The sequence below is a fragment of the Bactrocera neohumeralis genome, chromosome 2 (assembly GCF_024586455.1).
Source record: "Bactrocera neohumeralis isolate Rockhampton chromosome 2, APGP_CSIRO_Bneo_wtdbg2-racon-allhic-juicebox.fasta_v2, whole genome shotgun sequence".
In the NCBI taxonomy this organism is placed as follows: domain Eukaryota; kingdom Metazoa; phylum Arthropoda; class Insecta; order Diptera; family Tephritidae; genus Bactrocera; species Bactrocera neohumeralis.
Genome location: NC_065919.1, coordinates 9,373,378 through 9,394,311, shown reverse-complemented (window position 1 = coordinate 9,394,311; position 20,934 = coordinate 9,373,378). Strand labels below are relative to the sequence as shown.

Here is a 20,934-nt window from a genome sequence, read left to right as displayed (position 1 = left end):
ACAGCAGAAATGAGTAATTCTCAAGTGGCTCGTGCTGAGAGCGAAAGCTCTTATGTGAACTACCGCTCAGCATAGGTATACGTATAATCACAATTAATTTTTTTGGTTTTCTTTTTAAGCAAACTTGATAACGAACTTTCGCAAGAGATTGTTAACAGATTACGACAAATGGTGAGATTAACATTCGCTGCTAGAGTTTTGATAACCAACTTCTGTATTCAGTAACATTATTCGATTATACTGCAGCTCTGTTAATAATATGTTATATGCTGTTATAGTCATTAACATTCCGCGGTTATTCTGCAGCTCTGTTACTAAAATTTTTGTTTTAATTGAGCAGCAATGTAATAATAATGGCCAAGCGTAGGAGAGTAGTCAAACGAACAAACCATACTTATAGTACAAAGTTTGCTTCGATGTTAGTACCACCCAAAAGGTATCCTATAGAGTAAGAAAATATAAGTGAATAATGTAACGAACTGAGTCGATTTAGTCATGGCGCGTTTGTGTGTATATACTGAACTGGTTTTTGAGTTTTTAAAATATTGATCTTATGCTTAGCACACGTTCTTTTCTGCCCAAATTGTTGGTCATTTGTCGGAACCGTTGATATTGGACCACTCTATCATATAACTCCAATATAAACTCAACCATCGGAATCAAGCGCTTGCATAGAAAGCCTTTTCATTTGACGAGATATCTTCACGAAATTTGGCACTGGTTGTTATCTAAGGTAATTGTGCAATCCTCGAAGAAATTGTTCAGATCGGAACACTATAGCATTTAGCTGACATAAAAACTGTTGTTTCAAAATCAAGTCTTGTAAGAAGTCTTTTATATGTATTTATGCAGACTATGATAGCTTTGAAGAGCTTTATGCAAGACATTATTATTTCAGACTCTTCCTATTCCATGGCTATTGCTTTTAATTAATAATTATAATTTTGCTTGCTATTTCTCCACTGCTCCAGAACATTCAAATTTGTTAGTCGTAATAAAAATATAAGAACAACAACGTTTCGTTATCCTTCACCAATTGCAGCTTATGTAACAATTATGTCAGCTGATTTTTCTTGCGTAAAAAGCTTCAGGCACACAAATTTTTATGCGCAAATTGCTGACCAGAAAGTGCTTGACACATTTTCAATCTCAGTAACAGCGCTGTCAATAATTCATATTAAATTATAATCGAATATGCTGGAAGGGAACTTCGCTCATAAAAGCAGCTGCACACCCCAAAGAATATAACTAAAGTAGAAATGCATAAGAAAAATGCAATAAAGCGTATTTGATGCCAATAGGAAGAGTTTTAAAATATGTTGGAATGGGGAAAAAAATTGGAGACATGCTAACAATGACACCGATGAATGAAAACGCTGCTTTAGATGCTCAAGTAATGACAAATTATTCAAAAAAAAACTCAGCGAAATGCCATTCACTTTTTTTTTTTTTAGGAGATTTCGTTTTCAATTTTAACAATTTTTCGCCACTCTTTGGAAATCCGTAGAAAATGCAACTAATTTTTTGCTGTCATCATGAGAAGTGGCATTTGCGCGTGTAAAATGCGCGATTGAGCTTTTAAATTGAAACTATTTGCGTCAGCTCGTTGCCAAGCGCTTTGCGCCCTTGCACGATCACACTGCTGCCAGCAGACAGAGTCATCAATATAACTTTATGCTGCTGATAGTTTTGTTCGTGCTCAGACAAATGCGAAGTTGCTAGTTTAGCACCGGCATGCCGGCGTTCTGCGTCCACGCACCCACTCATATGTTGGCGCGTGGCCACCTGTACCCGCACAGCTTGAGCTAGTTTCTGCGGAGTCTAACCATTTAACGGCAGGAATTCAATTACCAAAGTTTTGACAGTGAAAAATTTCAAACTCACTTGTGTCATTGCTTTTGCGGGGCATGATGTGGCAGACGCGTATACAGGTGTATGAGAAGCAGATAGACACATGACTATTAACGCAACTTCCTTAATGTTTGAATACACATTCTTATGTAAATTTTATAAAAAAAAATACAGAAAATAACAAAAAAAAGTAAATAAATAAAAAATAGATAAGGAACCAGAAGGACAAAAATCGTTTTATTGGGTATATGAGTAATAGGGAAAGGTTTGGACTAATCTACTTTTGACATAAGCCAAAAAAATTAATACAAATTATTTATTTTTCATACAAACTACATACAAACTGAACGATCAAAGTTCTCATAACGAGTTTTTCCAAAAGAGTGCAATAAAACAAAAACGGTTTGGGATATCACATTTCTTATTCCTGTGAAAATACATTCGATGCCATTATGTATGGAACTCGATTTCTTTTGCATGGCCACCACGGGCACGCTTGCGGTTTTCAAGCATAAATCGACCGATACTGCTTCAATTTCACTTTCGATATTTGTACGAAGTTCATCAATCGCCGCTAGCTTGTTAGCATAGGCCACAGACTTGACGTAGCTCTACTTGAAATAGATTCACGGCGTCGAAATGCACGAACGAGGCGGCCAATGGATTGGGCCATTTCGTGAGATAACACGTTATCCAAACTTGATTTTCAAGTTGTTGCTCAGCCAAATCACGAACACGCGACGATTCTGCTGGTCAAGAGGTTTCAGTTCTTACGTTAATTAGATCTTGTAAGGATATGGCCAAGGTATTTTCAAAGAATTCGCCTCTCACTGATTTGGGTCTTCCTTAATTGATGCGCTAGCGGCAGCAATATTCTCGACACTACGAGCACTTCTTTGTCTCACTGGACGTTGCGCTCTTAAAGGTTAGGTCACTGACACCGAATTTCGGTGGTAAATTTTAATGATTTCGACTCGTTGTTAGATCGTACATCTGTCCATGATGAAATAGCAAACCTTACTGAAGCGAAATGTCAAAAGAGCCTAGAAAAATATGGCGTCGTTTGTTGTCCTTATCGCTTTTGTAGCGTTCGTATTGAAAACCCCTTTATGTGGAGGCTGTTTATTGATTTGATTTCTAATTTACCTGTAAAAATTAAATTGCAATCTTTTTTGCAAATAGAAATGCTATAATATTTGCATTTCTATTTGCCGCTTTTATTTTCACACCTGCCCTTCGACCACAACTTCCGTCTATTCTCACTTCATTCTATGATCTACTTGTCAATGCATTTATCCACACTTTTTTCTTGGATTTGCAGTTTTCGTATAGAAATTAATTTGATAAATTACAAATAGCAACAAGTTAGGCAGATAAGAAATCAGCAGCAGTAAAACCACGGAAGGGACACCACGCCATCAAGCGATTCGCACTGCTCGCTTTCCAACTCACTCAAGCGAATTCATTTAATTTTAATTTTCGATTAAGCTTTGTTAATGATTCCAATTGGAGCATGTTTCTAATTGCATTACGCTTGTTGCAATTTAACAATCAAGGTCGTCTCCAAGCGTCCACGTAACCGAGTAGTAGTAATCAAAGCGACCCTCCGAAAAAGAAGTGTTTGCATTTGAAATTGATTTTCAAGAGCTAGCGATGCAACTCCCAGTTACTGCGGTGAAAAGAAAAGAAAAGTGAGTTTGCGTAGACCTTTAAATAACAGTATTCGGTATAGTTTGGATTTCTTCAAATCACTTTTAAGCTGTCGTGGAAATTTAGAATCGCAGTGACTCTAAATCGATCGAACTATTTTTTATATTTTATTTACAGATATACTTTTTACCGTTATTTTGTACTTATCCTTTATCCTACAACATCCTGAAAGAGTTACTTCACATCCAACGCGATTTTTAATTTCCGTTTACTCAGTATTTTTTCTTAAAGCAAGCATGTGTCCTCTCTTGTGTGAAAACATTTCTTATACCTGCATGTATTCCATTTTCCTTTGCGTACTCCGGTCCTGCTCTTTAGTGCATATACAAGTATATGCGTTTCTCCTACTCTTTAGCTACAGATACGTTTTCTTCGGCTGAAGGGCTGATATGTTGAAAGCAACTTTGGTGCATAATCAATCTTGTTGCCTGCTATAATGGTTACATCTAGCGCCACAGCCACTCAACAGCGGCGCAAGCCCGTACCCAGGTGCTCACACACACATACACCGCCGCATTGCTGCAGAAGTTTTTAGATACATTTTCGGGTCGCACTTCCGGTGGCAAACTTAAGATGCCACGCATACTGAAATAGCTGGTAGCAACTTTCTGAGCCACGGTGGGGATGGGACTGAAAACAATTGTACTTGCTTAGCTTAGAAGGATATAATGAAGAACTGAAAGAAATTTCAGCAGCAAACGGTAAGAACGAAGTTGAAGTTATTGCTTTACCTTGGTGGCTTGCGCTGCTTTCTGCGTGTTTGTATTATTCTGCTAGTGTTACCTGTCCATCGGCTGTGCTTGTCTCAGCCGCAACAGGCGTTAAAGGTTGCACCTTGCCTTAACAAGCAGAGCAAACTGTTTGTTTATTTCGCAGCATTCAGCGCATTCACTTTTCTAAGGAGTCTTTATTACTAACTAAAGCAAATGGCTTGCTAAGAGAATATTGCTTGAGCGCTGCTTACCGTTCTTCGTTATGGCGTATTGCAGTGAAGAATTTTAATCAGGACAGTACTACAGTGGTAAGACCCAAGTGCTCCAAATCATGATTAATGTTGCGTATCTAATTTTACTTCTGTGTCTTTATTAATAATGACAGGTAACGAGCGCGCTACGCTTACTTAGTACAGCAATGTGGATAACTAATTGAGGTCTAAACTAGAAAGTGGTATCAAATGGGTTTTCAAGTGATACTTCAATTAATTAATAAACAAGAAAAAACGTCAACTTCGTCTGCACCGAAGTTGTAATACTATTCACAGGTGATACCCTATACATATCTTTATATATAAAATTACGTGTCACGTTGTTTGTCCGCAATGGACTCCTAAACTACTGAACCGATTTTAGTAAAATTTAGCACACTGCGTACAGTTCGAGCCAACTTAGAAGATATGTAGGATAGTAAAAACCATTCATAAATTCATTAAAAAAAAGTTATCTACTCATGTTATTGTAAAATTATTTTAGAATTCTAATTTGCATCCTAGTTTTTCTTTAGTCTGTAAGATTCATTGTTCATAGACTTTAATAAATAAATAAATAAATAAATAAATTAAAAAAAACGGAAAGGCTGGCGGACATTGAGAAGGCAGCCGTAAATTCTTTATTTTATCCAATGAAATTTATTAGTATGAACATATTCAAAATTATATCTGAAGTACAATCCATTGGATTTTTATTCCGTGAAAAACGTTTTCGCCTTTATTTGTAAATAAAATTTTCACTATTTAATAGTTTATTATATGAATAATAGTGTAAAATATATACCACAGCAACGCGTGGCCGGATCCACTAGTAGTTTATATATAATATAGAAGGTATTAACGGTCTTTATCGTGATGTGGATCAGTCAGTTTATATGGTAGCTATAAACAATAGTGATCTGAGCTAAAACATACGTTAGAAGCTAACCTTTGACAGATAATCCATGTCAAATTTCATGAAGATATCTTAACAAATATCTCGTACAGCTCATCGTGCATCGACTGCGATACTCGCAGTAGCAGCACTTGACTCTCAAAAAATCGTAACGTCGACTCAACAGATGCTGTCATCGTGCATGCCTCTGTACCGTATAGAAGGATAGGAATAACAAGTGGCTTACATGTAGTCACATATGTAGTCCCAAATTATTGCTATTATGTATTAGATTAATATATGTACATACTTTCGTCTAACAATCCGTTACGTTTATACATACTAAATACATTAATAAAGACAGGTTTTACACTTCAATCAGACAAGTGATTGAAATTTAAATATTTTTATAGCGATCAGTGCATTATACTATTTTAGGTACAAATTCTGTCACGGAACGCATTCGTATTCTCAATTCATTTGTAGTCTAAGTGCGTTGGAAAAATAATACTTAAATGTGCAATTACTACTTGCTATTCACATAGTGTGGACAGTAAATATTTGATAACAAGTATAAACAGATATGTAAATGTTTATTAACTCACAATTACGCAGCATATTTTTTAAGCGTGCTGTTTAACACAACTTTAACTGTTTCTGAATTATATGTATACCGATTTTTTTTTTTACTGAACACACTTAGAGCCTTATCACACGAGGCAACTTTTGTTGCGGCAACTCTTGGTTTATAGGCGAGGGGGCGACGAGGAGAGGGGAATCGCGCCGAGTTTCCAGTGTTCAGCAACTCGCTTTGTGTTCTTATTCGTAGCAGTTCGCTGCGACGTTTTTCGGCATTCGTGTTCTTTCTTTCGTAGTACATAGTTGCATTTGCGTATATTTTTTTGAAATTAATATTTTGAATATATTTAAAAAATTTAATTTCATCTTTTGGTAAGTAATTTGCAAATATGTTTACAAATATACATAATATAATATAAATATTTTAGAAAATGGAGTATGACGACAAAATCGAATTAATTAAAGATATTGTGAAATGTATGGAGGAAGCCATACAAATTGATTCAGACGATAGTGAAAAGGGTGATATATCTTTGTTTTAAAAAATAAAATGTATTTCTTAATTGACAGAGCTGATTAATATATGTGATAGAGTGGCCCAAATACCTATAAGGAAAAAGAAACGACAATGGGTTAAAGTAAAGTGAAAGAGAATGAGAAAAAAACTCGAGCAGAGTTGCGCAACACAAGTTGCTCGTGTGAAGGTAATGCGACAGCAAAAGAGAATCGCCCGAGAATTAGCAACTAAAGTTGCCCCATGTAATCGCAAACTTATTTTTACTAATGTGAATTTGTCTCTCACATAGAGCAACAAAAGTTAAGCGCTCACAACTCATTTGCTTGCGGACTGAAGAGAAAATTCGTTAACCAAATACTTGCATCTGCGCGGATATTTATATTGCCGCAAATTCAACCGGCTTAGTGGTATACTTAGCCAAGAGAGCGTGCTAACTACTACTACTAAGACGTCTTAAATAATTTCTGCTTTAATGGAAACATGACAGCAACTCGATCACATTGTGGTCTTAATTATTAAAATTGCCTTACAAATAATATTTCAATGTGGCATTTTTAATTGTTCTTAAGCATTATTCATAATAGTTGAGTACTTATTATCTAACTGAGACCGTCTTATGCCATTTCACCTGCAGTTTTACACCCTAAGTGCTAGTATATTGTTGGGTATATACACTTGTGAGTTAACAATGCTCAGCTAAGAACCATCAGACAACTGCTCGAACGGTACTCGAACTGAATATTTATACAAGTATTTATCAAGCAATTTTGCGCTAAGTTAAAAATGATACCCATTTTTGAGTATCAACTTACTATATCATTTATGGTTGTGATGACACCACCAAAATGCCAAAACCAAAACAAAACAAAAAAATACCTGTCTACCTTAAAATACTCTATTTCTGCTACTTGTATAGAATTTCAGAGTAATGATCTTATCTACTTATAAAATGTTGCTTGGTCATTTGAGCGAAATCGCACTCAACGCTTCGCGCTTTAGTATTTAAAGCTACGTTCATTTATCCGCAGATCGCAAAATACGCACAACGATCGACAAATAAACAGTAACTGGCAATATAGAGACAATATGGCACCTAAAGCAGAGGAATACAACGAGGATGAGCTGCAGCCGCCACAATGGTTGGATAGTGAGTTTCTTATGCAAGTGTTGCAGAATTGTGAGCAAAACGCAAGTGATGTGGTGTTGAAAAGCTTCAAACTCACTCCCGCCACTGTTAAGGGTGACCACTATGCCAGCATAATGTTTCGTGCATTGGCCGAGTATCGGTTAGGTGGTGTAGAGAAAAGCAAATCGATGATCATTAAAACAATGCCAGAGGTCGAAGGCATCAAAAAAGATATTTTGGAGAAATTTGACATATTCGAGGTTGAAATTGGCATGTATACGCAGGTACTGCCACGCTTCGAAAAGCAACTGCGCGATATTGGTGATAACACAACGCTGAAAGCACCGTAAGTACCAATCATTGTAGTAAAACATAAAAGTGATACATTTTTTTTTTGCGCTCAAGTGTACTCTACCATGCGTTATCACCACACAAGCTCATCGTATTTGAGGATATCGTGCCACTGGGCTATAATGTAATTCGTGAACGTTTTGCGAATGAGCAAGAAGTAAAAGCTGCTTACGCCAAACTGGCCAAATGGCATGCGATCAGTCACAAGATAATAAAAGAGGTATGTGAGGAGGTTAATTTTGAATTTCATCTAGTAATTTTATTTTACAAACATCGCCTAGGAACCACACTACTTCGATCAATATCGCCACAGTTTCTTCTCGCAGGACAGTATTAGGGAAAATCCATTCTTTATGAACGGTACGAAAACTTTTATGAAATTTGTGCAAAAAACACCAGAGTTGAAGGAATATTTGCCAACTTTTGAGAAACTTTTGGAGAAAGTTGATCTGCTCGATGAGGCTGTTGCTTCCTATAACGAATATCGGGTTGCGCCGCTTGATGACGCTTACTATGTGCTCAATCATGGTGATTTCCATTCGAAAAATATGATGTACAAGCATAATCCAGATACCGGAAAATTTGAGGATGTTATGCTCTTGGACTATCAATTTTCCCATGTTGGTCCAATAACCAGTGATTTGATGTACTCCATATTCATGTTGTTAGATGATAAGTTGCGTCCGCGTACAGCTGAATTCCTGCATTACTACTTCACGATTTTCAAGGAAACTCTTGAGAAAATAGGATACGACGGCCCTTTACCGAGTTTGGTCAAATTGCGGGAGCACTTGTTCCGTCACAGATATACAGGTAAGTGCGCGAAATATTTTCAAGATTTCTTTTAAGCGTTACATAAGCAGACCCAAGATTGCTAATTTTATTTTATTTTCATTTGGAAGAATTGCTGATGATGATGATATTTCTGCCGATGTGGCCTAAATTTTGTCGAGGAGATATCTCACCAGATTTGCTGACAACCGACAAAGAGTACGCTCTTAAGATTTATGACAAAGAATACCTCGACGAGTTGCTCCGGATTATTCCGAATTATTTACATTTGGGTTATCTCGAGGTTTAGTACAAAATTTGAAGTTAGTTTCTATAAGGTGACAAATATGTGAAGGATTTAAGTGCAAGTTAGCGTTAGTTTTATTAAGGCTGTTGTTATAGAAGATGCGATTCAAGCAATAAAGTTGTTATGTCCGGAGAGTTTAATACTTTGCTCGACACAAACAAATAAAGAACCAAATAAAATAAATACTATATTATATATTAGTGATTTTTATTTTCCGAGAATTAATATTAGCGATAAATTTTTTAAACGCCTTTTCGTTACCAAGAAGCAATCACTATAACGATATTGCATCACTATAGCATACAGCTGATATTTAAACTGACCGAGCAAAATCAAAAACAAGATTTTTACTGGCGTAGACACCGCTAACGCGGCTATAGCCGAGTTAACAACAGCGCGCCCGTCGTTTCTTCTTTTCGGAATGTGGCGCCAATGGGAGACTCCAAGTGAAGCCAGGTCTTTTACACCTGGTCTATCCAACCTAGTGGAGGTCTTCCTCTTTCTCAAAAGTGTATATACCCAACAATATACTAGCACTTAGGGTGTTAAACTACAGGTGAAATGGCATAAGGCGGTCTCAGTTAGATAATAAGTATTCAAGTATTATGAATAATGCTTAAGAACAATTAAAAATGGCAGATTGAAATTTTATTTGTAAGGCAATTTTGATAAGTAAGACCACAAAGTGATCGAGTTGCTGTCATGTTTCCATTAAAGCAGAAATTATTTAAGACGTCTTAGTAGTAGTAGTCAGCATGCTCTATTGGCTAAGTATACCACTAAACAGGTTGAGTTTGCGGCAATATGAATATCCGTGCAGATGCAAGTATTTGGTTAACGAATTTTCTCTTCGGTCCGCAAGCAAATGAGTTGTGAGAATTTTACCTTTGTTTCTCTATGCAAGAGATAGGCTATTCTAACAATATATATATGTATATGTATGCATGTATATACTAATGATATAATCTTTAATTAATTCATATATGACAAGATGACTTTGCAATAAAGCGATGGAGCGGCAAGCGTGCTTCTAATTATATGCTTTGTACCTAAACAGTAGCATATGACGTTAGCAGAGAGCAAATGAGCACGATTAGCAAAAAAAAAATTGCGGTAAACAATTCAAAAACAGTTAAGATTGTGTAAAAAAGCACACTGAAAAAATATGCTGCCTAATCGTGAGTTAAAATATATACTCGTATATATAAGCTTATACTTGTTATCAAATATGTAGGTACTGTCAACACTATTTGCATAACAAGTACTAATTGCCCATTTAATCAATATTTTTGCAACGCACTTAGTATTCCCAATAACTGCGTTTAAAGTTTTGGTCGAAGATCCTTGTTGAGCGCCTCAGAATATGGCGCTAATTTTTAAGATTATGGTTTCGTTGTCAGAATATCATTAAAGGTATGAATACTGATTTTGATCGTTCTATTTTGATGGCAGCTATATGCTACTGTGGTCCAATATTGATGGCTCTGGCACATAAACAGCTTCTCTGAGAGGAAAGATCGTGTGCAAATTCAGATTGATATACACAGATGAACATGACTAAGTCGACTCAGCTCATCATGCTTTATATACAAGTATATAAATTTTATAGAGTCTCCCATGTTTGCTGCTGTGTGTTAAACGTGGTAGTAAACTTAATATGTCCTGTTCGGGGTATAAGTATAATAAAAGTTTCGATGATGATCGTTTATTTGAATTCCATTTACATATAGGGTCTCTTTGTGGGCCACTTCATCAAGAACTGCTCACTTTTCACACATTATTTTTTAAACTAAACATATTTCCCTTTATAGGTGTATGGTATACTTACATATATGACATAACGACTTGTGTATATTAAGACATATATATTAAGTGGCTTTGGGTCAGAGATCGGCATTTTATAGCACTCTCGCTTACCTCACACCTGCAGCTTCACTTTATAGTTGGGGCATTGTCCATACAACAATGAGAAAACATCGCGCATGTCAATATGCGAACCATTATACAATTATTAACGTTTTCTGGCGACGTTTAATACATTTCGTGATGTATTTCAATATTTAAATAAAAAATATATGTATGCATTTTTACTGCTGATATGAATAAAAAATAAATAGAGAAATACGCGAATGAAGATAGTATCCAAAGATAAGATAGATAGTTTTCACTATGCTATATTTCCTCTCCAGCCGTCCATCAGCTGAAGTAACGTATGGGAGAGGCAAATGAAATAGAGAATCCGTAGGAAAAGAAAAAGAAAATCAAATTCGTTCTACATGCGAAGTGCAACTTGAAAAAAAACCAGTAGTGATATTTGTTCTAATTAAATAAAATTAAATATATCTATATATATATCTATGTATGTATAATGTGTCAGTGCACTAAAAATTAATTAATAATGTTTGAAAGCTTGCGGCAAGTGTCCTCTATTATTAACGAGTAAGTTTGAGTAAAGTTGAGTCAAGTAATTTACTGTTTAGTTCGAAAACTACTTAAAAGCAATAGAAAGCTTGCTGATAGTTCATAAGTACCACCAGTCAAATGCTTTAACCGTTATATAAATATTTTTTTTTATACTCACGCAACATGTTGCACAGAGTAAAATAGTTTTATTGATTTAAAAAATTATTTTATTCAAGCAAATTTGTTGCGTAAAGTGGTTTCTGGGTCTTAGTATTGGGATGATGGGCGAAATCAAACTGCGGTCATGCCTACTTTTCATATATCACAATTTCATTCTCCATTACGGTACATACCTGTATAACGGTACTTATGTATGTACATATAGAGCGCTCACGAAGTTGAAAATTGTACTGATGAGGACATTTTGGCCGAATTTGTGGTCATCTTAAAAAAAGTTGAGTGGAACAAAGTTCACGAATATAAAATACTCGTTACATCCGAACTTTGTTCTGCCTAACTTTCTTATAAAAAAAGATTTGGCACATGAGAACACTTCACCGCCTTCCGGTTATACGTTCATTAAGCACTCCGCACCACATTATTATTATTTCTTTAATTTTTAGGTACTTATGATTAATAATGACTTTTTTCTTATCATCACCCCTGCATTGATATTGAGTTACAAATATAATAATGATATCAAGTACTATAGTAAGTGCTTAAGGTTGAGTCAATACTTTTATCTGTTTAATTTTACAATGTTTTTTTCATAAATTGTCGACATTTTTATCTATTTGTTTCTTACCTTTTGACGAATGCGTTCTTTTATTCCGTTGAGAAATAAAAAAGGTCTGATGTAATTCAACAAATGAATTACGCTAGCCGTGGGGAAGATACAATTTTAGAGCTCTTTAGTTTTGTTTGCATAATTCGCGGAAAGTAAAGACCAATAACCATTTTAACAGATAATCATAATCATTTCAGAAATAAAAAGAATAAGAAACAAAGACTGTTTGATTAATTTCGCTATTTAGCCTACCAAGGGTTTAAAAATATTTTATGCCTAAATCCGTTTGAACCATCCATACTTTTCTGAGCCGAGCGCATTTTCCTATTTATGCAATACGTAAATTTACGCGAAACAATGGCATGATAATATTATCTACCGAATTAAGTTGAAATCGATCGAGTAGGTCCCGAGATATGAATTTTCACCTAAATGTAGACGGCGTCATGCCCATTGTACAATTTTGTTTTCGGCTCCTATAACACTCCTATCGAAGAATTTAATGTATCTGGTATATTTATTTATTGACTTATCCCACTTTTCTTAGTTTTTAACAAAATCGTTATTTGAGAAGTGGGCGAGTTATAACCGGAATTCATACAAATTAAAAAAAAAAATGATCTCAGCGAACTTGGTAGTTGTAGCTTAATTGATGTGGAAGATATGAATGATACAATAAATTATAATTATTAGGGAGCGAAACCAAGCCCGCTTTAAAAAAGTGTGTCCAAAGATGCCGCTCTTTAATGCAATTCGTTGTAACAGCCTTATATCTTATTGTGGAGCTTACTTAAGACATTTTAAAAGTTTGTGATTAATGGACTTTGGTGGGCGGGGTAATGGTCCGATTCCAGTACCAACTCTCCTTAGAGCCTTATCACACGAGGCAACTTTTGTTGCGGCAACTCTTAGTTTATAGGCGAGGGGGCGACGAGGAGAGGAGAATCGCGCCGAGTTTCCCGTGTTCAGCAACTCGCTTTGTTTTCTTATTCGTAACAGTTCGCTGCGACGTTTTTCGGCATTCGTGTTCTTTCTTTCGTAGTACATAGTTGCATTTGCGTATATTTTTTTGAAATTAATATTTTGAATATATTTAAAAAATTTAATTTCATCTTTTGGTAAGTAATTTGCAAATATGTATACAAATATACATAATATAATATAAATATTTTAGAAAATGGAGTATGACGAAAAAATCGAATTAATTAAAGATATTGTGAAATGTATGGAGGAAGCCATACAAATTGATTCAGACGATAGTAAAAAGGGTGATATATCTTTGTTTTAATAAATAAAATGTATTTCTTAATTGACAGAGCTGATTAATATATGTGATAGAGCGGCCCAAATACCTATAAGGAAAAAGAAGAGACAATGGGTTAAAGTAAAGAGTAGACAATGGGTTAAAGTAAAGTGAAAGAGAATGAGAAAAAAACTCGAGCAGAGTTGCGCAACACAAGTTGCTCGTGTGAAGGTAATGGGCGACAGCAAAAGAGAATCGCCCGAGAATTAGCAACTAAAGTTGCCTCATGTAATCGCAAACTTAGATAGCAAGTAACATGAGACCAAGTTTCAAGATATCTAAATGTTTACTCAGGTTATTGTTTGCTCGTACAGATGGACGAACGAATCGACATTATTTTTTTTCGTTCTTATTCTTTACCCATTGACTATTGACGGCTACACTTATAAAAGCTATAACTTAAACAAAACACTTTCAAATACTGGAAATAAGCTGCACATGCATGTGACGTGTTCCTTACTTAATTAAATTCAATATAATTAAAAATAAGTTATTAATTTCAACTTTAAAAAATAAATTTTTTTTTTATTGTTAATATACAATTTAATCCTCCAAATAGCCTAGATGCAAGTATTTAGGTAAAATGTGCTCCAAATATTTGATATATTCCACCGAATCGTAGAAAGAGCGGCGATATTCGTCGGATGTCATGATAAGTTCCACTTTAGTCTCCTTTTCATTGAGCGCGTACCACATGGGCAAAAATGTCACCAAGATAAACAGTTCTAATGAAAATAGAGAAAGGTATTCCATTGTATATTGGTTAGAAGTATTATATTCGTTATATAATTATTCTACACCGTTATTTGTGAACAATTTTTAAAAGTAATTAAGTGCTCAATACTTGCCCAAGTTTTTATGACGCATATGTTCTTGTCTTATCTGCAAAAGTGTCGGTGAAGTACCCTTAAAACCGATATTGACTAAAGTGTCTTTGAAAACGGTGTAGTAATAGTAAAGCAGTGCTGGAAAGTCTAAACGTAACTTCTCATCCAGCAGACAGTAGATGGAATATATCAAATCATTCACACTCGGACCCACATAACAAACTTGGAAGTCTAACAGCATTACATTGACCATGTCATCACTTTCCTTGTGATGTTTAAACATCATATTTTTAGTATGAAAATCTCCATGACAAAGAACATAACAAGCGCCCTTTTTCGGCGCTTCATGGTACTCGGCATAAGTTTGGCGACAACTTTCAAACAGTTTGGGTTTCAATTTCTCAAAATATGGCAAATAAGCCTGTAAAGAAGGTGTTTTTCTCAGTAGATCTACGAAATTGACTATGCCGGATGTCATAAATGACTGCTTTTCTATGTTCGGCATGTTGAAAAAGCCCTTCTGAAAGTCGTCAAAATACTGCGGTTCCTGAAAATGCATGGAAGAATGTATTTAATTAAAGTCGGATATCCGGTTCAACCAAATATTTTCATATTTTCAAGTGTAGTAAGAACCTCTAGATTGATTTTATAACTGATGGCATGCCACTTGGCTAACGTAGAATAGGCCGCTTTCACTTCGTTCACGGTAAGAGCTCGATCACGCACCACCTCATAACCGGCGGCCACCAGGTCTTCAAAGACAATCACTTGCTTAGGGCTTAAAGCGCTGTATAAACACCTGCAATTATGCGTTCATTTAATTGTACTGTGAAATCGCGGAACATTGTTGTTTATGAAATACTAACTGTACTTTCAGCACTGTATTATCGCCAATGTCGCGTAGGATCTTTTCGAAGCGCGGTAGAATCTTAGTATACATGCTTATTTCCTTTTCAAAAATATCCATCTCGCCTAGCATCTCTTTTTTATGTCCATCGCTTTCTGGCATAGTTTTCAAGATCACAGATTTAGTTTTGTGCACACCATTCACTCGATATTCCAACTGCGCCCGAAACATTACGCTTGCATAGTGATCACCCTTCATGGAAGCTGGTGAAATGTTCACATTCACAATTTCTATTTTGCTTGTTTTCTGCTCACAGTTCTTCAACACCTTCAAGAAGAAATCATTGTCCAACCATTCGGGCGCCTCCAGTTCATCGGCATTGTAATCGTCGGTGTTTCCGGTCATTCTTATTTACACACGCTTCCGTTTATTTTGCGAATTCAATGTGAATTCAATGAAATCACAATTCTAACTGAACGTAAATTTCAAATTACTTAAGCAGCTGAGCATGCATTGATAAGCGATATGGCAAACTATTTAACTAATAGAATACACTGACTGAATGCGAACATTAGTTTCACAACATTACTAAAATATTGAATCAGTTGGCAATATAAAAATTAACAAGCACAATTAAGGAAGAGCAAAGCTCGGGTATAACCGAACTTTTTATACTCTCGCAACTTGGAAGGTGCAAAGCGAGAGAAGTACCTTCAGCTGCCTAATGTTTGTTAGTTATATGTATTCTAGGGCAAGTTTTCACCAAATTTTATTCCTTCTAAGCACAAGTGTGCCTCGTTATTAGAAAAATAAACTCTCTAAATTGTATTAAGATAACTCACATATTGGCCGATGTACCAGTATGCATTATAAATTCACCCGGAAGTTCGAAAATCTTTATATTACCTTTAGGTATATGGGGGCGAATATTGAGCCGATTTAACGCATTTGTGCCACACATACAAACTACTATCAGGAAAGGACTTTCTCTGAATGTCAATTAAATACTGGATAGTCGAAAAAGTCTTTTCGTATTTCTAATCAAATTTCAACTTTTTTTAATATAAATAATAATAAATAAATAAAAAAATGTGTACCATTTTGGTCAACCAATTTTTGTCATTTTTCCGCTAGTACCATTTTGGTCTCAACTGAGAGGAAAAATTTGAATTTTTGTCATTTTTGTGTGGCCGCTCAAACCTCAGACATTATTCTATCACGTGAAATCGAAAAACAGCTGTTTTAATAAAAATAAACAAACAAAAACACAAGTGGATAATAAAGATAGTATGCGTGCAAATGGGTACCATTGTTGTGCAAAATCTTTAAGATAAAATACTTATTTTTATTAACATCTTCTCCTGAAACATCCTGCGCGCTAGACTTCTCAAATTTCATTGGTGGCTTGCGTGACATTCTTCCCATTTTTATACAAAAATTTCAAAATATAGCGAATTTCTTCATTTTTTCACGCACCTTTGAAAAATTTTCTCTTTTTTTAACTTCTCCGAATTATTTTTTATGAATGCTTAAATGAAGCTTAAAATCTCACCTTTCCAATACTATATGGTATGACTCAATGTGATTGGTAGCACTGGACATGTATGACAGCAACGACATCTATTGACAAAATACGAAAAGACTTTTTCGACTACCCAATATAAGTAAATAATCAGCGTGACGAGCTGAGACTTTTTCGACTACCCAATATATTTTGTATTTAGATTCTCCTTTATTTTCTTCTATGTATTACAATACCGACGACTGAACAGCTTTTTATCATCGATTGTAGACTTTGTAGCACGTACATATGTACTTAATTTGATAAAGTTTTTTTTTTTGTATACTTACCTGATAACTTTGTAAAATAAATGCTAACGTTTTCACAAAATTCTAAAGTGTTGTTGATTTTAAAAACCGCCTTTAACAACGGGCAAAATTATAGTTTACAATTGGCGTAAAGGTAATAGAATTTCAAGTGGCATTTGCGACGTCTCTTCTTTACAGCACAATAAGAGTGGATAATCCAGATAATGTGACTAGACATTAGGGAAGCGTCGAGCAAACTAATCAATTACTAAGTATTTTCTGAAACTCGTTGCTATCTCATACGTGCGTGAGAGCTTCTACTGTGAAAGCTTACAGAGTTATGGGATTTTTTAATTAATAACCCTTCAGTTCAACGTAATAATTTCCACATCAGTGTAACATGCAATTATCTTCGCAATTATTGATTTTGTAAATAATTTGAGAGACATTATAATGTCTTATAATTACATATCTTAATTATAGAGAATAAACAATATTGTAGATTTATAACTAAATTTTAATTAAGCATTGAAAAAACACATTGTAATATAAAACTAAATACTTAATTTTCTTATAATGTTATCTTATATTCATGTGTGGGGTTAATTAAGGGGAATTTTTTTTCGAAACAAATTATTTTTAAATGCTGGTTGTTATTATGGAAAATATAGTAAATTTGTGAATCATAAAAACGCAATTAAATTGATACACATACAAAGTAACGGGGTTGCCTTTTATATTTAGAGATTGGAAAACAAAAACAAATAATATACTTGGAAGATTACTATATTGTTTTTCAACTTATTCTCCATTAAGATCTTAACACTACAGATAAATGACAAACAAATAGTTGTAACTGGTCAATTGAGAAGTCTCCGGCCTAGCATAGTGAAGGACATTTTCTGGCAAATTCGTTTCTTTTCTATTCAACATTGTTCTCTTCAAGGGTGATACACTGATTAAAGCAACCCGCCAACTTTTCGATACCTTCCTTGTAGTACGATTCGTAATTTGCTTCAAAATAGGCCTCAGCTTTGGCGATCAGCTCTTAATTCATAAAAAATTTATTCCTAGCGAACATTCTTTTCAGATCTGAAAATATAAAATAGTCGCTGGGGGCAGGATCTGGAAAATACGCTGGATGCGGGAGCAATGTGAAGACGAATTCATGGATTTTTGCAATCGTTTTCACTGATCTGTCACACGGTGCACAGTCTTGGTGAAACAGCACATTCTGCTTCTTCGAATGCGGCCATTTTTCGATGATTTCGTACTTCAACCGATATGTAATAGTCATAGTAACGTTATGTAAAGGTCGCTGTTGATGGTCCTTCCTTTTTCGAGATAGCCAATAAATATTTTTCCATGCGTATCGCAAACTAAAGACGCCATAATCTTTGCCAGCCGACTGTTTTTTGCACGTTTTGGAGCGGGTCCATCGTATTCAGTCCACTCGGTTGACTGTCAGTTGGAGTTCGAAGTGAAATTATGAATCCATTTTCCATCTATTGTCACTCGGTCTTATTACGCTTGAACATATCCAAAGATTACTTTGAATCATCAACTTCACCATCTTCACTGAAAGTTTTGTGCCACTCAATTACATGTGTTCGTAAAAAGTCAAAACTTCAAGCAAAAGCTAGACGAAAATTTCACGTCTTAAAGAAACAGGCGCTAATTGATAAGAGGCGAATGAATTTCAACGGTTGCACCCAAAAATCTAAAGTATTTTGTAACGATTCGGTCTGCGCGCGTAGTTTAAATGAGCCAGCTTCGGTCAAATTGACAAACAAATAGCTTCACTTTGCTAAACTCCCTAAGGAACAGTAGATTCGACGTCGAGCAGTGATGACGATCTTCAGGAAAGCAGACGAATGTGTTGCATTCAGATTACTGATCCACTACTAACTCGGGAGTATTCTGACTATTTAAATATCATAGAAACCATTTGACGCAATAAAATAATTTTTGCAATTATTACACCGACACTTATATATGTATGTGCCTACATAAACAACCGCATATACGTATGTATGTGTACAAGACCTTCCTGGTAGGAAATTCCACAAGCATTGTAAGCTCATTAAATTTAATCTTCTTGGTATGTCTTATAGGTTCAAAAAATAAGAAACAAAACAAAAACGTATCCATACAAGAAGTTGTATTTGATCAATCACTTTATATCGCAGGTATGTATGTATATGCTATAGTGAGCTGAACAATTTGTTCGAGTATAAATCCATGCCAAATTAGAAATTTGTGAAGATATCATCTAAAAATCCAAGAATTTGATCGACAAATGAGCAGAAATGCCTTGTTCTCTTAGTGGATCTAAGCCCCTGTTTCACGACAAAACCACAATGGGTTCCAGGATATAGAGATTTCTGTGAAAACTGTGAATCAGATGAACTAACCAGAACAGGCGCTAAACTACAGAAAAGAGAAAACTTATATGGCACGTCTTAACACTGTCAAATAAGCAGGTATTCCAGTAGACTAGGATCGTCATATAACAACTATTATAGAGGTAGAGAAGACTGTAAGACGCTATACAGGAAACAAATTACAATCACTTGTCGGGGTTTTCTTGATGACGTTTCGTTTTCGAACTGAAAAACTTTATCACGAGCGCGCGATGGTTCCGAGTGGAGACTGTAGAATGAGGAAATTATAGTCCCGGTGGTATTAGCTAGATGCGTAGTTAGACAGCCACTCCAGTCATCTACCTATCTACCTAACCCTGTTTAAATAAATAAATTGCCAACATGAAAAAAACTCGCAATACTAAGCTTGAATTAGCTTGAATTAGCTTTAAAGACTGATTACATGCAAAATTTCTTATAGTGCTGACGCAAAGCACTCATATTTATAAAGCTTACTGTAATTTATTGCTGTTCTCTCGCACAATTACATAATAACCTACAAGCACTTCACATAAGCACTCTTCTCGTTCTCTCCTATAGCATACTCCGCCGTTCACATAAGTATAACCTCCCCGCCCCAACTGTTCTGCACATACGCCAACGCTCATACATGGAATTACGCTCATGGCTTGATAGCAATAAATATTCATTCATATTTGTAATTTGTGCGCTCTCTGGCTGCAGTTTTCTGCTTCACGCTGATTTCTTATATCTCCCGTGCTGTCGTTGTTGTTGTTGCAGTTATTATTGTTAAGCCTTTTGACTTACAACAATGCGGCGGCGATAATTTATGAGCTACATGTGTGAGGATTGTACGGTGGCAGGTAAAAACTGCCGCACAACACACACACATACTCGCATACACAGTAGCTCTGCCGAGCAATGTTTAACATACATTTGAAATGAGAATACAAAAACGGCATAGTTAACGTCATCAGCAGCAATAACGCTAACAAATAAGCAAAATAATTGCTGTGCTGTAATAATGCTTTTTATTTATTGATTCGAAATTAAAATATGGCATTTACAGTACATATCGCGTATACATAGTATTCTGTTACGGATGTATGTAGTGCTCAATTGGAGGTAAAAAAGTTTCGTTGTATTGTTGTAAGTGAAATATGTCAGGCATGCAAAACAATAAAATACCGTAACATAAGTTATGACAGTCAGCACAGGACATGACATGATGCATATGTATGTACATACTTACATATATACATACATACATATTCGGAAAAAACCGCACTATATATTTAAGAGTTATGAGCTAATTATTTATACTTATTAATTGAAAGGATAAAGCTTAGTGAGTGAGGCCTCTTGCTTTCATTTTCCTGAATACTAAAAGCAATATTGTTGTGAGAAATTTCTCGCTCAGTTTGTTCAGCAAATGAAAAACAGTTTATGTGTTCTTGTCACATTTGACTTCCATGAAGTCTGCTTATATTCCTGCTACCACAA

General features: G+C 35.3%; 2 protein-coding genes and 1 long non-coding RNA gene across 4 annotated transcripts; 2 read left to right on the top strand and 1 right to left on the bottom strand.

Moving 5' to 3' along the window:
- Nucleotides 1-6,060: 6,060 nt before the first annotated feature.
- On the top strand, nt 6,061-13,576 carry LOC126767859 (uncharacterized). 2 transcript variants are annotated; one of them, XR_007669168.1, is made up of 2 exons: nt 6,061-6,371; nt 13,436-13,576. It is a non-coding gene; the product is annotated as an uncharacterized LOC126767859 (long non-coding RNA). The 2 variants fall into 2 exon arrangements; XR_007669167.1 differs by lacking the exon at nt 6,061-6,371 and adding an exon at nt 13,136-13,379.
- LOC126767834 (uncharacterized) lies at nt 7,545-9,266 on the top strand. Its single transcript, XM_050485503.1, has 4 exons — nt 7,545-7,988; nt 8,048-8,213; nt 8,275-8,806; nt 8,896-9,266. Exons 1-4 carry the CDS (start codon nt 7,603-7,605, stop codon nt 9,072-9,074), a joined length of 1,263 nt encoding a protein of 420 aa, XP_050341460.1. The 5' UTR covers nt 7,545-7,602; the 3' UTR covers nt 9,075-9,266.
- Nucleotides 13,577-14,054: 478 nt separating the features above from the next.
- LOC126767836 (uncharacterized) lies at nt 14,055-15,833 on the bottom strand. Its single transcript, XM_050485507.1, has 4 exons — nt 15,258-15,833; nt 15,025-15,190; nt 14,413-14,938; nt 14,055-14,289 (listed from the first exon to the last, which is right to left on the bottom strand). The coding sequence occupies exons 1-4, from the start codon at nt 15,641-15,643 to the stop codon at nt 14,108-14,110; spliced, it is 1,260 nt and encodes a 419-aa protein (XP_050341464.1). The 5' UTR covers nt 15,644-15,833; the 3' UTR covers nt 14,055-14,107.
- Between the last annotated feature and the right edge of the window lie 5,101 nt (nt 15,834-20,934).

Excerpts from the sequence above, each read along its gene's own strand:
- LOC126767834 (XM_050485503.1), top strand. The coding sequence starts at position 7,603 with ATGGCACCTAAAGCAGAGGAATACAACGAGGATGAGCTGCAGCCGCCA. Across the intron at positions 7,989-8,047 it reads AACACAACGCTGAAAGCACC|TGTACTCTACCATGCGTTAT; the intron begins GTAAGTACCAAT and ends TTTGCGCTCAAG. Across the intron at positions 8,214-8,274 it reads GTCACAAGATAATAAAAGAG|GAACCACACTACTTCGATCA; the intron begins GTATGTGAGGAG and ends AACATCGCCTAG.
- LOC126767836 (XM_050485507.1), bottom strand. The coding sequence starts at position 15,643 with ATGACCGGAAACACCGACGATTACAATGCCGATGAACTGGAGGCGCCC. Across the intron at positions 15,191-15,257 it reads AATACAGTGCTGAAAGTACA|GTGTTTATACAGCGCTTTAA; the intron begins GTTAGTATTTCA and ends GCATAATTGCAG. Across the intron at positions 14,939-15,024 it reads GTTATAAAATCAATCTAGAG|GAACCGCAGTATTTTGACGA; the intron begins GTTCTTACTACA and ends ATGCATTTTCAG.